We start from the raw sequence: 26,327 nt of genomic DNA, 5'->3' as shown, positions 1-26,327 counted from the left end.
TGAACTGGCTTAAGAGAAACCCCCCAACCCACGACGCTTGGAAATTAGTAGTCAAAGGAATTTACATAATGGAAAAGATAACTTTTAAAATAAGACTGCAAGATGCAAACAGATGGTTTCCATGGCAACACGTGATGGAGTATGTTTAAATACAGGTTGGCAAGGGAAAATGTGGTTATATCTTATTTTAATAAAATATATAATGAATAGGGGATGTATGGAAACACTATTTTGGTTGCAAAAACTGAAATTAAATCATGGTTATGTAATTGGTGATGTGTGTGTCACTTTTTTGTTTTGTTCTGTTGAACATGAGAACAATGAGAAAAAAATCCATGGTGACAGTATCTCATGAGGACAGCCGTTGTATTTCACCATTTTGAACGGTATAAACATTAACATCGACTTTTTGAAATTACGATATTAAGCATGGTTTAAATACACAAGACATCTATTGTGGGTTTTTATTAAACACAAAGCTGTTGATGATAGATGCGCAGGGTAAGAGCATACTTCACTGTAATAAAATGATATAAAGAGGTGATGATTCATGCTTTTTCTTCTCTGTGGGAATGAAGATGTGCTGTAACAAAGTTGTGTGTGCTGCTTAGATCTTTTTTTTCCAGCTATTTTTAACAGCTAAATGAAGATTAAAATGATTCGTTTTAGATCACAAAGGTTTACCGAGAGGTTTAAAACCCGCCTCAGCTCCAGCTCTCAGCCTGTCGTTAGGTTGACTAAAAGTTTAGGTGAGACAGCATTTCCAGCATAGCGACAGTCAACGATGGACTTCCAGCGCCCCCTGCAGGAACAGATGGGTGACGTCACTCAGGCTTTGTCCATTAATATTTACAGTCTATGGCAAATGCCCATAACAGAACATCACAGTAGCAGTATAACACTATTGGTCAGCAGGGTTTTCGAGTTTGCCCTTTGGCTGTTGTTTTTTCAAATTGGATGGGCTCCAAATGTTTCCAGTTTTGTCCTTGGGAAACCATTAGAGCAGGTTACACAAAGTCCACATTGACACACATAATTCAGTCATGTGCAAGGTTTCCCCTTGTCTTTGTTGGATTACAAACTCTGATTCTGCAGATTCTGGTCAAATAAAGCATTGTCTTGTCTTGCAGCTCATTGTTTTGGTTTGATAGCTTTAAACTTAAAACAATTGCTTATTCTCTATGCTCTCACCAGCAACATGGCAGACAGCGGTTTTCATCAAAAAGATTGCCCCTGAACAACGGGTAAATATAGTTTTAGAATAAAGCAGTATAAGAACCAATTATTTGATCAATTTAAAAAGAAAGGTAAAAGGAGATTATATTGGAGATACTGGTAGCCAAACACACAATTCTATAAGAATAATAATGTTGCTTAAAATCTGAAAAACCCCCCAATGCAATTTTAAAGAAAATAATATGTTATACATAAATGTTGTTTTTGCAGCTGGTTGTGCTTTACCAAACAGTTACATTGAGACATCTCCAACTATCAGTTTAGAGCAGCTTGGAAAACATAACTGTCATTGCTGAAAGAATCCAATATGACTATTTGTGGGAGTCTATTCAGACATACCAACCACCTTGAACTTTTTCTGAAGATGTTGTTGGCTTTGTAACCATGCTGCACTCCTTTCACCTCTGCCTCTTTGAAAGGGTAGCCATAAATCACACAACCCCAAAAAAGCAATTCTGTTGCAAAACCAAATAAAGGTTGTTGAAGTCCAGGGCTGTTGTTTTTGTATTCTAGGGCATTTCGGGGGAACGCTAAAATCATCTCCTAATGATACCTTCAAATGCAACCCAAACACAAACTCACACACATTTACTTCCTATTTGTAAAGTGAATGATCTGTGGATCACGTGCAGTCAGGATCATGGGTGGTGATCCAAACAGAGCATCCATGCCAATAAAAAGTCTAATTATCCCTATATGCTGTTTTGTATTTTGCACTACTAAACAACCGAAACCAGGGTCTGGGGGGGCCTCCCTCAGAACATTTTAAGCAGCTTACATTTCTTTTCCTGCATTCTGTTCAGTTTTTATTCACCAATTTGTGTCTTTTCTGCAGTTGCTTTTTGCATCTTATAATGAATGCATTCATTGAATACTTTCATAAACATTTGGACTGGACTTGTTTCTGCACTATTCCATCCCTGCAAAGTTTCTTTAGGCCTATATGTGATATGTGTCAAAAGAATGGAGATGTGAGTACATAAGAAAACCTAAGGAGGCCAGATGATGTGACTTATTTCTTATAGACAACATGTTAGGAGTATGCAGGCTGATGACAGACAGATCCAATCTGTCTAGTTTGTTGGATGTATTTACCCTGTGCCCAGGCAAGAGCTACTGCCTGCATGCAATTGTATTGAAGGAAAACTAATAATACAGCACTAAATGTATTCAAAATACTTAGAAGCTATATGGTGTGAGCAGAGAAAAGTGAAGGTCTACTTTAAATCAGGAATGATTATGATGAGGTATCACTTGATTTTTAATGCATGTTATGTTTTATTGATGGATGGTTGTCATGCTGAAGGTGTGAAGGGAAAGGGAAATAGATGGTGAAGGCTGTGTTAGGAATAGAGGGAATACAGGCTGGGAGAGAAGTCCCTGTGGTGCACTGCCCCTAATGCATCTTATTTCGAAAAACTCTATTTTGCTCTGAGCTGTCAGAGGGTGCCGGGATGATGTGGCGACCAGTTAATGGAGGTCTAAGAGGCTTGGCTTACAGTCTGTCTGTTCACTTGCACTTTACAAAATTAGAGAAAAAGTGGTGAGGACAGCAGTTCCAATGGTGAACTGAATTATAATAGGTGAAAGGCAATGATGGCCACCACTGTGCCACTTGTCACATTACATTCACTACAGCCAGAACATCAGAGCAGATTTAGAGGGAGAGGATGAACGGGCAGAGGATTTAGAACAGGTAAGAAGGCTTGAGTTTTAGCATCACTGATGACACACAGCTGTGCACATTTAGGAGGCTATAATGCCCTGCTCCCCACACCATCTTGAAACACACTTATCTAAAAGTGTAGGCCTACACGTACACTTTAATTGAGTGGCAGGCGTGAATGCCAGCTGTTTGCCTTTAATGGAGTTTTAGTAGAATAAACTTTTTCTAAAGCAATGGTGCCAGAGGACAAAAATAGGAGACCCATTAAGGGAGGACAGGATGAGATTGAAGAATATAGCAGCAGAGAGTAGAAGCCCAGATTGATCCCTGGGAATTGAACCCTGGTATAGGCTGAAATTCCTTTGACAGAAATGATCTCCTCACAGAAGACTAAAACCTAGCTGTAAACATGTTAATTTATGCTGTAAAAACTGGCTTTTTTGCCAGTTGTGCATGTATGTGACTTACGGTGTTCAGCCTCAAGCGGACTCTCGACGAAGGAATTTGTACTTCCGCATTGGCTTAATTTTTCAAGACCGGAGGTTGCTGCTTGGATTCTACCACAACCCACCAAACCCCCTTCTACAAGATTTGTTATGAATTGTAAACATTTTGACATGTGTTGCACACTTGTACACAAAGAACCAAGCGTTGATGGATTTTATGATTATTTTTTTACTTCAGTCTGAAACACAGAGACACAAACACATCAACTCAGCGTGGCTGCACACTCTTGGACATCTGGGTCGACTGAGCTACGCATGGCATCCAAAACCCCTGTGCTGCCCAGAGCTGCCCCAAAAGTGCCTGTGTGATACTTCTTCAATTTGACCCACAAATGTACCAACTAAAATATCACGGTGCCTTTGTACAGGAATATCTAACAGTATGATTGAACAAGATAATAAAATAAAATATCAAAAACAATATATGAGACTGGGGGGGGTGCCTAGTGTCCATGAACATGCCTGATATTAATATGGGCCCCACACATGCTTTACCAAATGATTATCATGCTGAACATGGTGGACAAAAGAGACACTCTGCACATGCTAGCTGAACTCTCTCACAGCTTCATATGTGTTCAAGCCTCCTCCTGTTTTCCCACTGCTGGGGACACAATCAGCCAGGAGTGTTCCAGGATCATGCCTGACTGAGCAGAGATTTTTATTTTTCTTCAGAAAAATCACTGTTTCATCTGAGGTCTGATGATTATTTTTTATTTTTGTTGTATGTACCTCTTAGTTATGTTGAAGGGGTTCCTGTCACATCAGCCATGTTTATTAAAGGCTTGAAAGGGGCAAGAATGTTTTTAAGCACACCAAGTCAAATGCAATGATGCTTAAGAAGGTGAGGGAAGGTTGTTTACAAAATCTTCTTCTCCCTGTCTGGAACTGCCATACCCCAATAAACCAGTCAAGAGTCTCAGAGAGCTCTTTGACTCAACTCTTAAAGACTCGGCTGAATAAAGGCTTCACCAAAGACGTAGAAACCTAGCTCAGCGAGGTTGATGAGTCAGGCCTTCATGGGAGATTCAAAGGACTACCAGATTTCCATCCTGCTGATAGTCCTGTGGCTGATTTTTTTGTTTCAACAACAACAGTTGAGTCCCTTGAAAGCTAATCACTTGCTTTCTACAAAAGTGTCCTCTCCAGCAGCCTCAGCCTTTACAGGGCTAGTAATCCTTTATCTTACTTCAGCCAGCTGAGGGATTACTCAACTTTGGTAAGGTCTCCCATTAATAGGGATCGGGAAGGTGTTACATACCTGAGATGAGTCACAGAGCTCTCTGAGACTCTTGACTGGTTTCTCAGAGATTGAGGTTATGGCAGTTCCAGACAGTCCAAGTTTGGAGGAACAGCAACAGAGCAGAGCTAAGGGGGTAAGACAGCAGGAAGCATGCAGATGGGATAGTGTCGAGCAGTGCTGGATTACCTGGTCAAACATCCTGCAGGCACACTTCCTCAGTGTCCGGTTTGTTTTTCAAGCTTTGCAAGATGCCCTACCAGGTCCAGCATCATTAAAGCTGGACTAACACTTGGTCCACAAACAGAAAGAAGGACAGTCATCCTCTACAAAGCCTCTGACTGGCAGCTGACTGTCGATCTGGACAAGCATTGCAGCAACATGATCCTGAACTCTGAGGGGACAAAACAGATGATGATGCTGGTACTTAAAATGCCACAGGAAGAATATTGAAACTGGTAGAGTTGGTCGCCTCTCAACTGGACGGTCGGGGGTCCGATCACCTGCTCCTGCAGTCACATGTCGAAGTGTCCTTGGGCAAGACACTGAACCCCAAATTGCCCCCGCTGCTGCATCAGGGTTAATGTTAATGAATGGGATTAATTAATACTGATGGACACTTTATGCAGCAGCCTCTGTCCTCAGTGTGTGAATGGGTAAGTGTGACCTGCAGTGTCAAAAGCGCTCAAAGTAGTCAGAAGACTAGAAAAATATCTGAGATACCAATTGCAAAATCTAGAACATCATTGTCTTTTACAAATCATAAAGCTGCTACGATTCATGTAAAGAAAGAATAAGTTTGGCTTACAGGAAACTGAAGAAGACATACTTGAGAAAAATGATTTTTCCACCACTTTTCACTGCCAGGAAGTGAAATATAACAGCAGTGCGACACCATTCAGCCCGTACACAAAGCAGGAGCTCTCCATTTCATTAGTCTCCCTGACTGATTGCAGGACTTTCAGTTTCACAAATTACTCTTTCTGGCAGGGACTTCACGTCTATAAAATAAAGTTCCCTGCGAATCTTGAGACTCCAAATTTAGAAAAGGCCTGCACACTAACAAAAAAGCTGCCATGGCACATGATTAATGAGCCTTGGAAAATCTCTAGCATAGGCCTATATTAAATGGTATTTCAATTCAAAGTCTTAATGTTGAACAAAAGAAAGCCGATCATTTAAGAGATGTGTTGGACTTTAAAGTTGTTAATCACTCGAATAGGAGTCAGAGTGTTGCATTTGATAAATATTCAACATCAAGCAGTAACCATTTTAGAGATTAATGAAAAACTGGGGTATATATATATATGTGGAGAAGAAGACATACTGGGATGAAAAGACTTGTAAAATATTAATAAGGAACTCAAGCGTGTGTGCTCTTCTACGCCTCAAACTCTGTGACTAACTGAAACTCATTAGCAGAGGTCATAATGTTTATTAGAGTTAATCAGGGTGAACCGCTCATCTATTTGTTCTGCAGACTTATTTTAAAACACAATAACCTGGGAGTTCTCCCTGTACCTTCATTGAGACATACAGGCTGGCCACATGCTTATAATACCTGGACCCTACTTACAGTGGATGCCCAGATATTAGGGTTGTGCAAAGAGGTCATCGAGAGGTCACTGTTTCTGTCTCTGTTAAACCAAAAAAGTGATCTGTATCTCCATATAAACCTGAAGTGCTTATACCGTATTTATTTTTTTATTTTTTTAAAGCTTTCTTGCAAAAATTAGAACAATTACAAAGGATAAGAACAGACATAAATTACAACTGCACATTAGATTAAAATAAGATGAGTTTATTCTGGTAGTGCAGTTGTTGTTCCTTCAAATCATTGCTTCAAGTTGCTAATTATGAAACATATTTCACCCTTCACGTGATTTCATCTGTTTCTCTCTTTCTTGCTCGTTATTGTTATTTTTAACTAAAGTTTAATGAACTGTCTGGATGCTAAGACAAAAGTCATTGAAACATATAATGGCTTAAGGCTTCGTCTGACTGTGCCTTCCTACAGTAGCTACTGTTCTCTGCTTCTCTCCTGGCTTCACACGTTCTCACAGAACTTAAGTTACATCAGTGACTACTAGCCTAGTTTCCCTGAGTTGAAAGTAAACCAGGATTGGGTTTTTGGAGGATAAAATCAGCTTCTATACACCCTGTGCATTGCCTTTGTGCACTACCTGCTGGGTGACTTTGCCTAGTATTTCTCCCAACTTTTTCTTTTTCATAGACGGCCTCAAAAATACCTGTGCAAAACCAAGGACTCTAATCAAATAATCAAATTGTCTAAAGGCCCTTGACAGGTTAACTGAGACACAACAGGGCTTCCACTTTCAATTTGGCATCCTTTTGTAAAAAGCCTTATCCTCCTCTTTAAGTAGCACTGCCATTTAGAAGGAAGCTTTTGATCGAGCTTAATTGTTAGGTGCAGCAGGTTACAAAGAAAATTGTCTCAAAAGTACAGTGATTGCAGGCTGAGATGAAAGATAATTTTTTATAAAAGTAATAAAAAAGAAGGAGCAATATGTAAAACATCGACTGAAAGAATCATACAATGACCTTACTTTATCATCAGACATTAAGGAAACATGCTGGCTTCTCTGATAACAATGCAGCAGCCAGTATGTCCTCCTTCTAGCTTTCAAAGCTGGATCGGAATGATCTCTTTTTGTTTTGACCAGAGAAGTAGGTGGTTTCAAGGCACCCCCACACATAGCTGTTTTGGACACCCCTCGGTTTGCCAGGTAGACGGCATGCCAACAAGTGTTGCAGCGATGGAAGCGTGCAAGCTCCAACACCAGAAAGGTGCTCAAACTAGGATCAATATTGGAGATGCTTTAGAAAAATGGAGCAAGGTTAGAAGGCTGACATGTTTCAAGACAGATGCAGAGCTGGATAAACACTGAAGCCTCTATGTCCGTGGCATAGCAACCTGCATGCACATCGACTCAGGGAGGAAGTAGCGGGGGGATACTCTCTTCAATGATTTGAATTTGGACTGCAGTACCAATTTTAAACACAAGATGTCAGAGTTACATACTGCTCCTTTAATAAAATAGAAGCTTTATTGAAACCTCCAAGACGTGTTGGACTTGTCCAAATCACTCTTAACTTTATCTTCACTTAATGTTAATCCTGTTTTACACAGCAAGTCTAGAATATAAGACAAAAAAGAAAAAGTTCAGTACTTCTGCAAAGTTTTGGCATTCTAACCATCATCCAACACGTGCCAGGATTTCCTTACACAGTTTATCTGAGCTGATTGTGCGATTAGCTTGCAGCACAGGGGGCTGCAGCCCTCATCCCTCCTTCAAAGCAAACACTTGTCAACACAAAAGGCTTTTCAATTGATCCACTCGCACACTGATTTAATAAAGGCCTTGTTGCAGCTAGGCATGCCCCGACATAATGAGCCCAACGTTGTCTGAGCAACTTGGAGAGATGGTGTCCGCTGGAATCAAACTGAGATGTCATGCCAAATGACAAGGATATTTTGGCAGTGTTCCCCTGGCAACCTTCTTTAAGTCTTCGAATGACGAAGTGTGTCATGTCTCTAGAGATCCAGATGTAGGCTGCACTTGGCATGAGCTTAGTTTCAGAATGTTTCAGCTGTCAGTTTTGTCTCTAACAAATTGTGGCTTAAACGTACAATCTTGCTGGATTGGAGGCACTGAATCAGCGTGAAACAGATCCCCTAAGTTAGTGGGAGGATCTGCATGAATATTCTTGACAAACCTATAGAAAATCTCTGAACTGCTGCAAAGTCAACCTTAAGTATTTTAAGGGCAAAGACATGTAGAATTACTCTCTCATATGCCTAAACTTTAAAGGAAAGTTTAGTGTTGTAATGGTTTACTTATGCTTACCAAGATCAAACCAAGAAGTGCATTTCTTGAACAGGAAGCAATTAACCTAAAAAAAATGTGGTTTAACCCACTTGCTCTAGAGCAGAAAACTACTTTCTGGGCTCACTAAGTGTCTGCAGCTCCTATACGACTAAAATATGGATCTGCCTTGGGCTGACATTTTGTAAACTTTAAAGGGTATAGTTTATTCAATCTTTAACACCTCTGGAATGCTGCATGCTAGAGATTTACTTTTTGGCTGTGAAGCAGACAACTGAGCTGTTCTGACCAGATCATTTATTTTCTATAGGCTACCTAACAACACAACAAACAACAGCATCTTTATGGAGACTTCATACAGTGAAAACTTCATACAGTGAAAACAATAAATTCAGCACTTGATGTCTTCTTGTGATTGTTTATCATTTAACCACTTCCTGGTGTCTACTAAGTCTACAAACCAATCAGAGGCTTTGTTCCTAACTTTCCACCAACCAGAGCCTCTGCTTGAACAGCAGTTGTACCACAATGTCATTGAGGTGGTTAAGCCGCCCTCTCTGACACAGTGATCAACGGCAGCCAACAACATGACGTCACTCTATTACCTCACTCTGACGTACGTCATACTTTATAGAATAACCCCATTACAGGAACAGCACCGTTTGCTGCTGACACGGTTTAACCCTGAAGCACTCGGTGGCTATATTTGAAGAAATATGAGAGGTCCCAGCGAGCATTTCTCACTGACAAAGACGGTTAGAAAATGATAGAAGACGTGAGACAATCAAAACTTGTTTTGCCAAAGTTCACCGGGAAATCTGCTTCTGCCTCAAGTTTCTTCACACATTCAAACGTATATTTGAATAGTGAGACACATCACATATGTGGCTGTAATGGTTGTATTACTGAGCAGTGCATCACATAAAAAAATAAAAAATAATCTCCCACTTGTGTGCTTAGAAGTCCGCTGCTCAACACCGTTGAGCTATGGAAGTGATTAGTGATCAGAATTCAAATGATAAAGCTAAGCTTATGTATAACTTCAAAAATGCACATTCTTTGACTAAATTAAAATGAGGAAGAAAATTACATTTGCTTTATCATTTTCAAAAAATGCCCCGCTAAATCTGTATCATAATTCAAATGAAAAAGCTTATTTTAAAATGAAAATACAGTAACAGAAACACGTTTTAATTTTCAGATTATAGGTGCATTATTTGAGCTATATTTAAAATGAATATTCAGTCATCCAGTTTGCATTATACTTTTACTCTCTATGTATGCATATTGTATGACATCATTCAAATTAAAACTAAAAGGTCTTTGGCTTTTCCTTTTCAAACTTGCCGTGCTAAAAAGTGATCATAATTCAAACTCGAAAATGAATTGGCAAAGTGGACGACGCAGGAAAGTGACGTCAGACTCCAGCTCCCAGGCAGGTGAACGTAATATTTACAGTCTATGAGGTGAGCGGGCAGAACGCGCAGTACGATGGGTGGCGGGGTGAATCTTTAACACTAGGGCAGACTTTAGTTCACACTGTGATACAGGTGGTGATCGGAGTGTTTTTTTCAGCGCACACTGAACTTTCAGCGAGCATGACGCAGCAGCTTTATAACCAGAGCTGCCAAGTCTCACGCGTGACACCATGCCCACTATCTCTGACCGTGAGAGTCACTCAGCATCTGCACGCTGTGAAATTCACACAGACGTGTCCTAAAACCGGTTTATTGATAGATTATAGATCACTCTCTTCTCTGCTTAACTTAATTACATTAAAAAAGATTATCGATTGAATTTTCTGTTTCTAATAATCTCTCCAGCTCTGTGCACAAAGTGTCTCATCCTATGTGCGTAATGGCTCACACTCTCCCTCTCGACCGACTGTATGAGCTCTCTCTCCCTTTCAGAGGTTGTTTTGTAGTTATTAAAAGAATAATCAACTACAACGCCAAAATTGAATCAAAATCAGGGCAACAACTAGTTTGGAGCTTGTAACAGCATTAAAGATTCACCCCGCCACCCATCGTACTGCGCGTTCTGCCCGCTCGCCTCATAGACTGTAAATATTACGTTCACCTGCCTGGGAGCTGGAGTCTGACGTCACTTTCCTGCGTCATCCACTTTGCCAATTCATTTTCGAGTTTGAATTATGATCACTTTTTAGCACAGCAAGTTTGAAAAGGAAAAGCCAAAGACCTTTTAGTTTTCATTTGAATGATGTCATACAATATGCATACATAGAGAGTAAAAGTAGAATACAAACTGGATGACTGAATATTCATTTTAAATATAGGTCAAATAATGCACCTATAATCTGAAAATTAAAACATGTTTCTGTTACTGTATTTTCATTTTAAAATTAGCTTTTTCATTTGAATTATGATACAGATTTAGCGGGGCATTTTTTGAAAATGATAAAGCTAATGTCATTTTCTTCCTCATTTTAATTTAGTCAAAGAATGTGCATTTTTAAAGTTGAAAACTAAAATTAAAATTAGATAAATTAATCATCATTTTATTTTTGAGTCAAATAATACACTCATATTCTGAAAATTAAAAAGCATTTCTGTTAATGCATTTGAATTTTCAAATTAGCTTTATCATTTGAATTCTGATCACTAATCGCTTCCATATTGAGCAGACTATTGGTTAGGTATTGATAAACTACATCAGCACCAAGGTCAGAGCTGTACAGTCTAACCTTCTTTTTTACTTCTTCTGTGACAAACGGTTGCTCCTTTTTTAATCAATAATTTTTATTTTGGGGTTTTGTTGCTCCAAAACAACAAAACCGCTGTCCAAGACAGGACAGTGAAGAGAGTCAGAAATCAGGGAGAGAGAGAGAGTGAGAGATGACATGAGGGGAAAGGAGCTAAAGGTCAGATTTGAACCCGGGACACTCGCCTTCGAGGACTTCATCCTCTGTACATGGAGCCACACTAGGCCACCAGTGCCCTGAAATGTTTACTCTTTATGATGTCTCAGAAACTTTTAGTTAGCATCACATAGCATGTTAAAAACAGTGTTTATGATCTTTAAAAAAAAAAGAAGTTACATTGACATGAGAGAAGACAAAATTTCACTAATAGCTGCAAACTCAAGTTAGAGAAATGCCTATACAATCATCATTTTCACCACTCCTTCAACAATAAAATGAACAAGTTATTAAAATTATAAAAAAGAAAGAAAATAAATAAAGAAAATTAAGTATTGTTTTCTGAAACGTTGATCTTATAACCGTATTTAAACTGGTTGAAAACGGTTAAATTCAGAACAACAACGGACATTCAGAATTCAACCTGCTTTTCATCAAATACAAACATTGAATATCTTCTTAAAGCTCACTGGGTTTATTTCCCTGACACCAAGGTCAATCAACTGGTGTTAAAACCATATTCCAGATAAAAACGTCCTTCTAATTCAGCACATTGAATTTGTTTTTGAGACAACATAAGGGAGGGTAAATGCTGAAGTACGAGCATCGCAGACTGACAAATAGACAGACAGTCAGTTAGACGAGATTGAAAGCAGCAGAGAGCAGAGAGCCTTAATATTTCAAATCTAATGCATTATTTATACTCTCGGCGAGCCGGCTGAATCTGCCAGAGTGCTCTTGGGTGAACGGAGAGTTTTCGATTCACAGCCACGTGTGTGTACGTGTGTATCTGTGTAAGTGTGTGTGTGTGTGTGTGTGTGTGTGTGTGTGTGTGTGTGTGTGTGTGTGTGTGTGTGTGTGTGTGTGTGTGTGTGTGTGTGTGTGTGATTGGTGGAGCAGTGGATGAAAGACAAAGATGAAAGCAGCCGCCCAGAGGCTCAAACTGTGAGATCCATCTGTTGGTGGTGTGAAGCTCTGAAGTTACTTTAGCTCACAGGTAGGCCCCCTAGGTGGTCAGTGATAAGATGTGTGTTCATAGAGAATCAAGGTGGTGGGAAAGTGAAGCAGGTGTGAGGCAGCAATGTCATGAAGTAGAGATATTGACTCAGACGCTAACATTTACACACTTTACTGTTTGTATTATTTTAGTGGAATGGGGGGGACTATATCCGTTTTCACATTCACTCCTGAAAATATCTCGATCATTTCAGGAGGACTGCTCTGGATATTCTCCAGACCTTCACATAGAACCTCACGGCGAGGGGGTCGGGGGGTCTCCTGAGGTAAGATGTGATATAAAAAAACAATGCGGAGGTTGCAGACAAAGCAAAATAGTCTGCTATACAATCATTAGAATATTTGACTTTATATCAATGCTACGTGTAGTTCAACACAATCACACTATCATCAGCCTTTAAAGAGCCCATATTCTGCCCTTTTTGGGGTTTGTATATTTAATCTATGTACCTACTTTTGTACGTTCACAATAGATAAAGTTTGAAAAAAGTGTCTGTTTTCATGTACTGCTCCTCCTTGCTCCCTCTACGCTCTGAGTCCGTCAGCTAGTGATGTGTAGTTGGTGAACGATTCATGCAAAACGAACAAATCATCTGGGTGAACGAACTGAACTGAATCACTTGCTGAAAAGAGTCGTTCATTTCTCAACTTCAGTTGCACTCTCCTGTCTCCCGTCTCGTGTCTCTCTCTCTAGACCGTAAGAGTCGTTCAAAGCCCTCCCTCCTCTCCTCAGTCAGTACAGTGTGTGTGTGTGTGTGTGTGTGTGTGTGTGTGTGTGTGTGTGTGTGTGTGTGTGACTGAGGCTGGTGACTCGCAGTCTCGCTCGTTCACGTTCAGTCAGTGTTTTGTTGAGAGGAAGAGAGTGACTGGGAGGCGGAGCTCTCGTTCAGTTCGTTCATGAATCACTGAACGAACTGAGAGGAAGAGCGGAGCTCTCGTTCAGTGAACGAACTGAACGTGTACTGAACCTACTGAGCAGAACGGTCGGGGAAAATAAATGTGATTGTTTTAGCAGCTTTCAGTTTGCAAACTGTAACTTTATCCAACTAAATTCTCAGCTCATTGGTTTATTGGCTTAGCACCACCGGCTATTCTCAGTACGATCGCGAGCAGAACTAAACGTTCGGCCGTGTTTCAGCTTATTAAATTCTGATTCACAGACAGAGCTGCGGAGAAGTACTGAATGATTCAGTGAACGAATCTTTTGAACGAATCACTTTACTGAACTGATTCTACTGATTCAGTACACTGAAAAGAACTGCTTTTCCCATCACTACCGTCAGCTACACTCTGCTGAGCCCACACTGTTAGACCCCACGTGGGCCAAGCCTGCTCTGATTGATCTGCCGATCCACTCTGTCGTTATTGGTCAGTTGCTCAGCACGCTTCTCGGAAATTTCAACATGAGCTACTGGGCTTGCCACAACGAGCCAATGGGCTTAGATCAGTGATCTCACACTGACAATGACGTCACACTGACAAATTTTTATAGAGGGGGGCTAGAACCGAGCTTTACATGCAGCTAATGCTACAGCTAACAGGAGGATGTAGGAGAAGCCACATAGATGTACCTAAACATGCACATGACACTTGGAAAACACACTAAAGGGCATATAAAACCAGAAAAAGCATAATATGGGACCTTTAATTACGCACACAGATATCGTAGCGGTCGCCATTCTCTCCTACTGGCTCGAGGTGAATTCTCTGGATAATATCCTGCTGCATTCTCATTTTCAATCAATCAATCAATCAATATTTGTATAGTTACAATTCATAATAAGAGTTATCTATAGACGCTTTACAAAAGAGCAGGTAAAAGACCTTACTTACTCATTATTAAGAAAAATGGAATAAGAGGAGATGGGATAATAGGATAGGATAGGATCCCCAGAGGGGAAATTTGGGCGTTGCAGCAGCACAGACAAGTAAGCTCAAAATACAAAATACACATTAAACAGAATAGATAAGATGCAGGAAGGATTTCTCCTTTGTTTACTCTAGGCAAGGCAAGTTTATTTATGTCGCACATTTCAACAACAAGGCAATTCAAAGTGCTTCACACAAGACATCAAAAAGCATCATGACAGAGGAAAGAAAAGAAACATTAAAATAGAACATTTAAAAATCACTGAAATTATTAGATCTGAAAATATGTTCAAAGAAAAATAATTCAAATGAAATTAATTGAAGTAAAAATATAAAAAGAGTTAAAAGTTAGAGTTTAAAATCTTCTTAAAGCTGTTTAATGAAAGGCAGCTGTAAACAGGTGTGTCTTCAACCTGGATTTAAAAGAGCTGAGAGTTTCAGCAGACCTTACTAGACCTTACTCTAGTTCCTGTTGTCCACACTTCTTGCCACTGAGGTGGAGGTTGGAGCAGGCTGTGCATGAATGAGGAGGACGACGGTGGTTGTGGGGACGACAGTCCGATGGTGGTGGCTGGGCGTCCGGGATGAAGGGTGCTAGTAGTGATACTGACTGAAGGTTGAGGGAGCTCCGTCTACTTGAGAGACCTCTGCTGCAAGGCCTCCCCGGGCTTCTAACACACTGACACAAAAGCAGCAGGCAGACCCTCCCAACAATCCCGAGGAACATCAGCTCACTCTGACTCGTTACGGAAAGAAAACACCGGGAGACTGGCAGGAGAAACTCTGGGTACCATCTTGTTTTCTGCAAGTGTGAAAAGCCCTATTAGATATCATTTTCATGGTCAAAAAGCAAGAAGCCCCAGTTTTATTGATAATTCCTTTCAAACCTCTCCTTCACTTCGACAAAAAGGTTCCATAGACCCATTAAAAATCAGGACTGCTTAGGAAGGGGCAAACCAGGCCTGAAGTCTGTATCCTGCTTTAGGTTCATGAGAAAGATTCAAAGACTCTCAGAAGCTTTTTTAAAAAGGTCGGACCAATTTCCACCGCCACAAGAAAAAGAAAAAAGAATGCCTCACTTGTTGTAACTTTTGAGTGCCTAACAGGTGCTGTACACCTGCTTCAACACAAATGGATCTGGAGTGTTAAAACACAATCAAAAAACTACACACATTCAAGACAATCCACAGAAACACATTTGTTTCTTTTCAGTTACCTCACAGCGCCTATCAGTCACTGCCCCCCCCTCCCCCTCTCACCATCTCCCTCAGTGTACTCACACTGTGAGGGGGCCGGCAGATCAGAGCAGAGCCCGCCCCCTCCCCTCCTATTGGCCTGTATGAGGACTTCAGGCTGGGGGGGGGGGGGGGGTGCAGCGCTGCGTCTGACAGCTTTGCAGCGGCTGAGCGCAGCTTGACTCTCCGGTGCTTCTCAGCGGGGGATTCTCGTTCTTGGTGTTATTATCAAAATTATTATTATTATCATTCTTAAAAAGCTTTTACAGCCTCAGCCCCGGGATTCAGAAATGCCTCAGCCGGGACCTGAGAGACTCGCAGAGGCGGACTGACTCCACAGCATCGCGCCGTCTACTTTCATTTGGACACATTTCTCCGAGTGCGTCTTCTCCTCACATCCACCTGCCTGCGCCCATGGAGGGATGTCGTGATGCTGTGCTCAAGGAGAACGAAAACTTTGGTGTCGACATGTGTGATCCTGAGCGGTATGACCAACATCGTGTGTCTCCTGTACGTCGGCTGGATCACCAACTATGTGAACAACGGGGGTCCAAAAGTTGCGGAGAGCGGCGGCGAGGCGGAGAGAAAGTTGGAGGAGGACAGTAAAGGGGAGACACTGAGGATTATCGAGAGACTGGACCGGCTGGAGAGCGTCGTCAACGAGCACATTAAAGGTCAGCACAGCCTGGTGTTTTTCTGCTTAAAGCTCCAGAGAAGGGTCAATCTAAGTTTAATAAACACACTTTACCCAAACATCAGCCAGACCTCCTTTGGGAATGAATGCATTAACATATTATAAGGTTTGTGTGGTGCTCAACAGTTTGCACTTCATTTATTTGAAAAAAAAAATCAAATAATCGGTTCATGTAAAATCTGAAATATTCAAGGCTTTTTAAATCGATTTCTGCCCCCCCCCCCCCCCCCCTATATAATTGTGAACGGAATATTATTCCTTAAGTTTTATTGTCAGACGTCACAACCTTTGTCTTTTCGCAGTTGTTATGAGGATTTAACCCTGTGTTCTCCTTACAGTTTGAGTTATTAGTTCTTATCAGCAGTAACCTCACTTTTAGTTGCAGCAGTTTCACAGACTCAAAGTGATGTCAAAGAAAACTTTCCTCCTTCAGGCCCAGAGAAAACCACATTATCTATTCAGCATGGTGGAGGTCATAAGTAGAGAAACAAAAAGGCACATTCAATATCAAATTGGGGGGAAAAATATGTTAACATATTCTTTTGTAACTTTTCACACACCTTATTAATAATTTAGAGATGTTTATTTTTACGCTGGAACTTCCCCGATCTGAGCTGGAACAAGCCTACAGCTGAACACTTAACAAATGTTTTATATGGAGGAATATATGAGGATATATGGGGAAAAAAAACAAATTGTTTTTTTTGGTAGCTGATTTGCTTAAAGGGGATCTCCACTTTACATCGAAGTCTGCTAACAACCATTAGTAGTGTAACTGCACTACTGAAGAAAAGTTGTATGACATTGTTGTTCCAGTGGAAGCTGTGCGACATCTGATTGGATGGCCTCCAGTGTTGCCCTGGTTGTGTTTTTCCAGGACTGAGCAGCTCTGTAGTCTGCTCCTCATCACTGCCTGAGGCTACACCCCGTTTCCACCAAATGGTCCGGTTTCAGTACAGTTCGGTCCTATTTGTGACTGTAAATAAACCCTGACCTCATGTGCGTTTCCACAGCCATCCTTAACATTGATCACAGCTTTTCCAGTGAGCTTTGTGTGACTTGTTCCAGTCACTAATGAGACAGTAACCGTACAAGCAGAGCACAAAGCTAACACTTTAGTAACGACCACAAACGTACAGACAGACTGAAACACTTTCTGGTTCCTAACAGCGCTGTCCAGTTCCCTCTGCCCCTGCTCTATGCCAATGATCCCTATAGGAAGATCTGCACCTCTGATGTCGTCTATGATGCAGCAATACTGACATTAACATAACACACCCTGCTCTACGCTTTCATGGAGTGAGTTGCATTGTGGGTGAAAAAAAACAGTTTTTACACAGAAAAAAACAGAGGACGACGAGGACCAACATTTTTTGTTCTACTGCATCAACTGTGAAATACTCTCACCAAATAACTTGAGTGATTAGTCATCCAAATGAATTAGGTGAATTTTCTGTTAATTAAAGTCTTGACTTCAACTCCTGAGCCAAAGCACTCACAAGATGAAAGAGGAACAATTAAATCAATCTTTGAGAGACAACAGTTTACATAGCCTAATATAAAAAAAAGATGAGATAGGATACATTTTATTGATCCCTCACTTGGAGAAGTTCACTTGTTGCAGCAGCTTAAAGGGATACTTCACCCGTTGAAACATGAATCTGTATTGACATTGGGTCATATACAGTATGTAGTAGAAATGTGAAATACATTTTGAAGTTGGTGTCTTCTTGGCCAAGAAAAGGCAGAAAGTGTCTTTTTGGCTTGTCCATAGACAAACAGTGAGAGCACCAACACTACCAGTCCGCCCCAGCTCGAGCCGGCCCCGGCTCCTCGTCCTCACCGCCGTCGACAGGCAGGCATTATGTCTCGGCTGCTGAGCTGGCAGTGGTCGGCGGTGGCCAGCAATATAGCAATATAGCCGCGAGATGGTTGCTGTCGACAGTCCAGTCTTGTGTCGTGGCAGCCAGCGGTGGCCCTGGTGGCCAGCGGCGGCAGCAGCCAAAACACAAGACTGGACTGTCGGCAGCAGCCATCTCGTCGCTATATTTATATTTTTTCGCCATTATCAGCTTTCTCCATAGAGCCTGTTAGCATAGCTTCCAAGCAATATGGCGGACGTTAAGTTTCGATTCTGGGAGTGAGTTCCCACCCATTGATCTGTGATTGGTCTGTAGCTTCAGTGGTCGAAAATATGAGGAACTAGCGTTGTAGTTTCATCCCCGCTAACCGCAAAAACTTCCAGTGGAAGCTCCTTTTCAGACTTAAAAATACATTTCCCATCTGAGGGGAAAATGAGGGCGGGATGCACGACCATTCAAAAATACTACCAGGTTTCTAATGATACAAAGCTTAATGCAAATGGGTGAAGTATCCCTTTAAGAGAAAGTGAAGTAAAAGAGTCACTACATTCTCCACACAGACTTGTATGAGCGGTATTTGAATACTGCCACAGTGAGTAAAGTCTCATCCTTTAATAGCAAGTGTCCTATTTCAATGTAAGATTTGCATCATTGCTCCATTTATAGTCCTCGCTGGCCAATTCCTTAAAGTCCAACCCAAATTCAGAAATCAGATTAGGTCATTTGTGTAGCAACACTTTTCAGGTCAGAGCTGGATCAGTTTTCTCACACGAGCCTGGTTCTGCAAACATTTTCTTCTAGGCAGGAGATTACCACTTGTGTGAGTCTTTTCACTATCACGGGGAGAGGTTAGTTTAGTTCAATGATAAACTGTGATTCACACACACATCGGAGTCGGACTAATAGAATCCCCCCTAGGACCTCCATGTTTTAATTATCCTCCTCAGAGCTATACATCAAGTGAGTCAACACGCATTAAGAAGTGGGACAAACTCTGTCTCCATCTTGTGCTAAATGGGACAGTACACGACTCACTACGCGAACAGCGGAATTAGGAAGAATCTGCATTTTTTCGGAGAGCCGAGATGATTAACACTGCTACGATTTACGGCAAGAGCTCCTCTCTGATGCCTGATCCGCTGCTGGAGAACGCCTTTCCTTTGACAGATAAGGCCGTAATTTATCAAACATCGTGGAGGAGAAGTGTTTCAGATGAGCTCGGAGAGAAGAGACTTTAATCAGAGAGACTGTATTAATACTGCTGAGGGAGAAATCGTTATTTCAGATGCAGAGATACATTAGAGCTGACACTTACAGCCTCATAGCAAACTTACAGAACATTTGGGTTTTTTGTGCATTCTCTTTAACTTTGTACAAAGACACAAACAATATCAGGCTCTCAATAATGTACTTTTAACCCTTTGTCATTTTTGCTATTGCATCAGTATTTGGTGTTCAAACCTCTCCACACTGTAAAAAATATAAGGTTGAAAAATATATTAAATCTGACTTTAGAGGAGGATCATTAGAAGATGCTTCTCAAAACTCAACAAGCAATGCTTAAGCAGTCATTTTTTAATATATGCAAATGAATGGACATTTCATTCATCAAATAGACAGTAGGGTATTTGCCTTTCATGTATTTAATTAAACCCCTAGTCCTAATGAATTTCAGTTTCTGGTTGTGCTGAGCTTTTAAAATGGAAAATATTCTGCCTTTATATAAATGCTTACAGTATGTGTGAACCAGGTTTCTTGCATGTGTGCTTTTTATAGTTGCATCAGGTAATAAAGGGAAGTGAATTCTGTAGAAATAGAGAGCTCATACAGTAGGTGACAGTTTTATACTTTAGCTGAGGGGTATTCTGAATTCCACTCCTGATAGAGACTGTGAGGTTGTGTTGTCACACACAGTACATGCACAGTTAAGTGGAGCTACAGTTACATCTCGATTAGGCCCTTCAGTTAGAGGACTGTCCTTATCCCAGTTAATAAGTACTGAGAGAGAAATGATTTATAGACGATAGTAAGCATGACTTCACTATTTCTGTTGGACCTTCTTCTGGTTCACTTTGCTAACATGTTAGCAAGCGGTAAACTGATTCTAAGTGTAACGGGGGAAAGGTGCATAATTGTACAGCTCTGTTCATTTAGCACACTACGCTTTACTTTTGGTAGAAATGTGATGCATGCTATCCCTCTAGCTCAGCCTTTCCCAAACTCAAGACTGTCGCGGCCCACTTTGAAATACAAAATGACTCCGGGGCCCGTTATAAAATAAAAGTTATGACTACAGCTCTCACTTTCAGTAAGGGTAAAATATTGGACAGGACAACATGATCTTATGGCAAGAGAGACACAAAAGTTTACTAAACAGATGGTAAAATATCATATGATATTATGTCCATGAATAGTCATGACAAGCCTTACTAATCACTTAAAGAGTTAACTCATGGTAAATCATATTGTGATATTTCTTTTATTTTTATACTTGGTGGAGGGCTTCTCGCGGCCCTCCTGCAGTACCCACATGGCCCACCAGAGGGCTGTGGCCCACACTTTGGGAAGCACCGCTCTAGCTTATGGTGATATTTGCTGTGCTAAGCATTTATGGTGTTTGACTTTCAGGTCAGCATGTGCAGTACACCTAACCCAGTTTGGTCCTGATTGAGGTGTAAACATGCAAGAGTTAATCGATCCCCATTATCAAGGTGTGTAAAATAGTAGAACTTTGAAAAATTAGACTTCATATGATTTCAGTCGGACTGACATGTTAGCATGTATTTTAATCTCCAGTTTAAGTCAAACTTGCAGAATACCTTGAAACTTCAAATAGAAGCCCATGCCATTTTAGAACAAAAAGAAGAAATCATTTATTAATCCTGTGAGGTGAAATTCAATGCTATAGTCTGTTGTTGAACATGCTACACACACACAGGCTGGACTACACACACATGCATAAACAGGATCCTGTTGACATGCAGTAATGGAGAGATGTGAGAGTGAGGGGGCTGCACAGAGACCTCTCCTGAGCTGATCGGCTGTGTTTGGAAAGTACACTAGGTGCACCTCTCCAGCTACCAGACCAAATTTCCAGACATGGTCCACACCAGGACTTGAACCACTGACCCTCCGATTCCCAAATACTCCTAGTGCCCAGTCCATGTTACTATGATAGTGTTGCTGCACGTTATGAAAAACATTTTGCAGTCTCAATTAGAGACCCCTCTGCGTTTTGTTTTTAATTAGTTTACAGCTCAAAAATATATAAAGAAGGGAGAGTCCCTTCCTCCCCAAAAGGGAAGCGGGTTGGTATGGATGGGCTGCTTTAAAAAGTAAGATCAAATCAGTGATTTTAATTTGATTTGTTTATTAATATTCTTATTTTTACACAATTAAATGTTCTTTCTGGTGTTTCCCATCTTTGTTGTGAACAAGTTTTGTTGGAAAAAGTAAATCAAGCCCGTCCTGTTTTACGCCTGTCCCAAATTAAAGATGGGTCATTTTATAGACTGAAGTAAATAAAAGCCTGGCCTTTTAATTTAGGTTTTAACTTAAGTCTACTTTTTCTAACTGCATGTAAACATACTGAGTGATTCAGCATCAGTTTCATACAAATGGCACAAGCTGAGTTGAAAAAGTATATATCGGGTTCTTAGCAGTTAAGGCACCTGTATGAGCGGATAAATAACATCATCTGTGTTTTCAAAGTTCAGCTCCTCTTTGTGCAAAGACATGTTTGTATGGCAAAGCACTCGCGTGGAGAACGTCAGACTGGTGCTTCACTGAGCTGTTCAGTAGTACTAATAGAATCTGCATAGGCCGCGGGGTTACAGCGGGTGAGTAAATTTAGCCGCCGGAGTGTTTGCCACACTCCTCCCCTTCACTCTGCTCGGTCCTCGGAGCTGGTGCCAGATTTCATTATCAGCTCCGGGGTGATGTGTTTATGTGTTTATGCTGTGTCACTGATACAAAAAGACCAGACTGCAGAGCTGACATACAGGATAATACAATGTTAGGTAGGCAGCAGAGGAAATGTAGAGTTCCATTTATTTGAGGAAAAAAAATAAACAGTCCTCGACTAACATTGAGTTGGAGGCTGACTCAGTGAATTTGTTATGCCTGAAAGAGTTTTCTATGAGAATATGAAAACTCTTGAAAACGCTCTGAATGTTACATCCTGTTATTGAAACAAATACAATGTTGTTCAATTATGAGCTCCAAGTTGTGTTGAACTTAGTTCTTTACTTCTGAATATGGTCAGGAATGGATTATTATTTTTGATTGTTATTGATTTTTAAGGTGATTGCACATCAAACTATCTCATGAAGTAGGTGTGTATGGGGACACACTTGACAAAGTTTCAGAGGGACTGAAACGTGATTTTTTTTCTAATAAATTGGTGATGCTTAGCAAGAGTGCAGGATTTTTTAATAATGATATTGGTACCATTGTGAGATTCCTCAAAATCCAAGTCTTTATCAATACCAATACTGATACTTTCTGTATTATTGGATGGGACGACGAGTCAACAATACTTACTGATTAGGAATTGAAGGATAGTATTAAATATTTCCTTTGAAGACAAACATATTTCTTCTCCAAGCATCTGTATTTATTCCGGTTTCTTGCCAAAACCTTCATTTTCTTAAACTTCAATTTAAACACATCTTGATGCCTTTTGTTGTTCCCTTTGTCTAATAGTCATATTACTGACCTGACCTTGAACACATCATAATGTTACCTTATGTCAAGCTTTTATCCCGCTAATTTCAACAGTGATTCCAACATTCAATTACTATTATGCACTGATTCATTTTTTTCAGTTCCGATCCAATTCTGATACATATGTACTGATACTGACACTAGGGCTGGATAAAAAAATAAATTCATTAGTGCATTGAAATTATTATTTCCCCAATTCAATATCAATTCAGGGAAATCCTGAGACTGATTTTTTTCATTGTAATGATACTCCTCTAGCACTGAGGGTGCTGTGAATTCAGCTCAGGCACAAATGTCATACTGTACTTAAATGTTTTATTCTTTGATTATTAAAGAATAATGTAACGATAAAATACATTTTTGAGTCAGTCTGTTCTAAACCAATACAAACAATGCACACATAATTATTTAACAAATATCAGAAGGTACTGTGTCTGAATGTCTTCAAAGCTGTTTAAAGTGCCCAACAATCTTACTTGATTAGTACCGTGTAGCGGCGTCATCAGTCTGATACCCTATACATAAATCACGTTAATATCGGACCCGATACCGATATAAGATTGGATTGGTCCCATCTCTAATTAATATTTACAACTAGTGGGACTTCTTGTAAAGTGTAGGTGTGCTAGCCACGACTGTTTTATTGAAGAAGGAGAATGACTGAAGCAGTTTTTTCATCCCAAAGACAGTGAAGAGATACTTTAGTTTAATTTGATGCACAATGCTGATGTCGAAGGCTATGGAGGTTGACCCCCCCACCCCACCTCGTACTTCAGATTACCCGCTAAAATGTAATCTGTGTGATGCTGATGGAAGTCGGTATGATAAAGCAGGGATAAAGGTTCTGCCTGTCTTTGGCTGTCCACACAGCCCACAGATCTTTTTCTTGCATACACTGAAGCTTGCTGAGATGTAATTGGTCAATGTCAGGTTGTATTTATGAAATTACTGAAGAAGTACTTAATTAAAATGTAATTAAAACTTACTGAATATGCCGGAGATCCACATAGAACTTCATGTCTGAATTGTGTTTTAGAGTGGATTTTCCATTGAGCTGTATAGCTAAGCAGCATGAGGAGTTCTGGCCCGGCTGAAGGTGTCAGGTGACTCCTCTGACTGGTGCCAGGTTTCAATGCTGCTGTGCCGAAGCAGTGGCTTAGTGAGGAAGAGATTTAGGTTATGAAACAGTGCATGTTTCAACACGCTGATTTCCAAACAACATGGCTGCATAGATGTGAGAAACACAAAGATTTAAAGCATGAAAGACTTTTTCTTTCCAGAATACAAAACAGCTCCTTGGTTGCTTTTCTCACGTTGTCTCCGTCAGTCTTATAAATCTGTAGAGGATCTGTTGCCTCACATGCGATGATGTGTTTTAGTCCGTGTTATGCATTGTTTGCTTCTTTCCTGCCAAGAACAAGTCTTATTTTTAGTAGTCTCCGTATGAGTCAAGTTGATCTATGGTGACAGTATGCTGAAGAGGAGGAGTGTATTTGGAGGAGGTTGGACCTCGGAGACTCTGTGTGTTTGTGTGTGCGGCGGCTCAGTGTAAGCTGCGTGTATGGTGTGTCATTAAAGATGCATGGCAGTGGTGTGAGATCTGATGTGGATGTCACTGTCTTCTTTAAGAGCCTCTGTGTGGAGAATATCCCGTCACTGCAACCATCCTTGCATCAGTCTTTTGTTGCTGACATGACACCGCAGCACACAGGTGCACTGGGACATTTGCACCGAGAAATCAATCCTTCTTTCCCTGCCAGTTTCAATGGGAGATGTTTGAGGATAATACAAAGTAATGCAGGTATAGCAAGTGAAGAGAAATACACTGATGTGGGTGGACATTTAAAAACTGCTGGATCATCCCTAGAGGTACACAGCTTACATATTATATCAAGTGTGACTTCGCTTCCTGTTAATGTTAGAAACCCGCCCTTCCTCCTCCCTCGCTTACATCTGCCCTCTTGTAACACTGAGACGCAAAGGAAAGGTGCCAGAGGGTTACAGATAATTCCCTGCTATATTCTTGTTTTTTTCTGTTAAGATGAGTAAGTGTGATGCTCACATTTTCCAGGAGTGTAACTTTCTTCAGATTCAACCTAGATGACTTTGTTACACCTCCTCCATGTGGCCACATTGCTCATTTCTTTTTACAGCAGTATGCAGACGATGAAGTGATGTTTCAGGGGAGCTCACCGCTGTCACTAGATGTTTGAGGATTGCGAGTCAAGATCCAAAATTCACTTTTGCCACACTTGCCATGAACTGATAAGCAGCTTCAACCTGAATGGGATGAGCAGTTTAGATATACGATAGATTAATAGATAAGATTAGAAGATATTTTTTAATAATATTGGAAATTTTCAGCCATAAAACAAAAACAGTCCTTATCATACATCAACGCAAAAGTTTCTATTTTAGAATCACTTACATTTTTTTCCGGCATGCCAAGTCGATTATTTCCTTGGAGTTTTTAGTTTAATCTCTAGAATGCAATGATATTTGCAGTGGAGGTTCTTCCGTAAGAATTAAACTCATCTAAACTGTAAGAAAATCAATAAAAATTCCAAAAACGTAAGCCTTAAAATAAAAATACTTTTAATCACACTGACGGTTATGGTTATCAATCTCTTCCAGGTTGCAATATGTTAATTTCCACCTCAGCCTCTGCTCTGCCTGCTATCAGTTAGAACAGGCAGACTTGGTCCTTGGAAACTCTTTGTACAGTGAATAAATAAGAGCTGACAGCTGCAGCCATTTTGCTGTAATTTGTATTTTGTTTTTGCCCTTAGGCTGCTTGAAACCAGCATCTCCTTTGTTTACAGAGCTAGATTAGACTCCCAGGCCTTTTCCCACCTGGAACATGAATATTCTAAAAATAAATTATCAGTGGAGCTGTATAGAATGATACAAGAGGAAGGATGTGTTTTATAGGAGGGTCAGTTCAGGCATATAGAATAAAATACTTGATCCCTGTGGTTGAATGGTGCATTATTCTCCAGGGGGGGTGCTATTTCTCACAGATGGACCGGACTCTACTTAGCTTAGTTCATTAGCTTGATGCTAATACATAATGGAAAATGTAGTCAACTGGCTAACAGCATTAGCAGTATTTATAACTTGACAAACAACACCATATCCACTCAGACTTAAAGGCATATATCCCAAACTAAAAATAAATAGTCATGCTAGTCTGGTCTATACTGCTATGATCTGCTTAATAATCAGTCTATACTCTGATCCTGTGACGCTCAGGCCTCGCCCTTTTATTTTTAATTCATGGGACTTATCCTTCTGCTGCCTCCTGAAAAGTGTTGTGTGATGCATTGGGAGAACAATTTCTAAGCGGTCCTATGTGTTGTATTGATGAAGAGCAAACTTAAAGGGATACTTCACCCATTTGCATTAAGCTTTGTATCATTAGAAACCTGGTAGTATTCTTGAATGGTCGTGCATCCCGCCCTCATTTTGATGAGATGGGAAATCTTTGTATTTCTAAGTCTGAAAAGGAGCTTCTGATGATGCAAAAATCGTCATTTTGCGTCACTGGAAGC

General features: G+C 40.5%; 1 protein-coding gene across 1 annotated transcript in view; it reads left to right on the top strand.

The window, feature by feature from the left end:
• Positions 1-15,652: 15,652 nt before the first annotated feature.
• Positions 15,653-26,327, top strand: part of galnt18a (UDP-N-acetyl-alpha-D-galactosamine:polypeptide N-acetylgalactosaminyltransferase 18a) — a 177,047-nt gene continuing 166,372 nt past the window's right edge. Inside the window, exon 1 of the mRNA XM_061036841.1 lies at positions 15,653-16,169. Within this exon, the coding sequence (XP_060892824.1) occupies positions 15,926-16,169 (244 nt within the window). The 5' untranslated portion in view covers positions 15,653-15,925. The remainder of the gene's footprint in view (positions 16,170-26,327) is intronic.

This window comes from Labrus mixtus, chromosome 4, assembly GCF_963584025.1.
Source record: "Labrus mixtus chromosome 4, fLabMix1.1, whole genome shotgun sequence".
Taxonomy (NCBI): Eukaryota; Metazoa; Chordata; class Actinopteri; order Labriformes; family Labridae; genus Labrus; species Labrus mixtus.
Note: the sequence above shows the minus strand (reverse complement) of the source record. Positions and strands in the feature narration are given on the sequence as shown.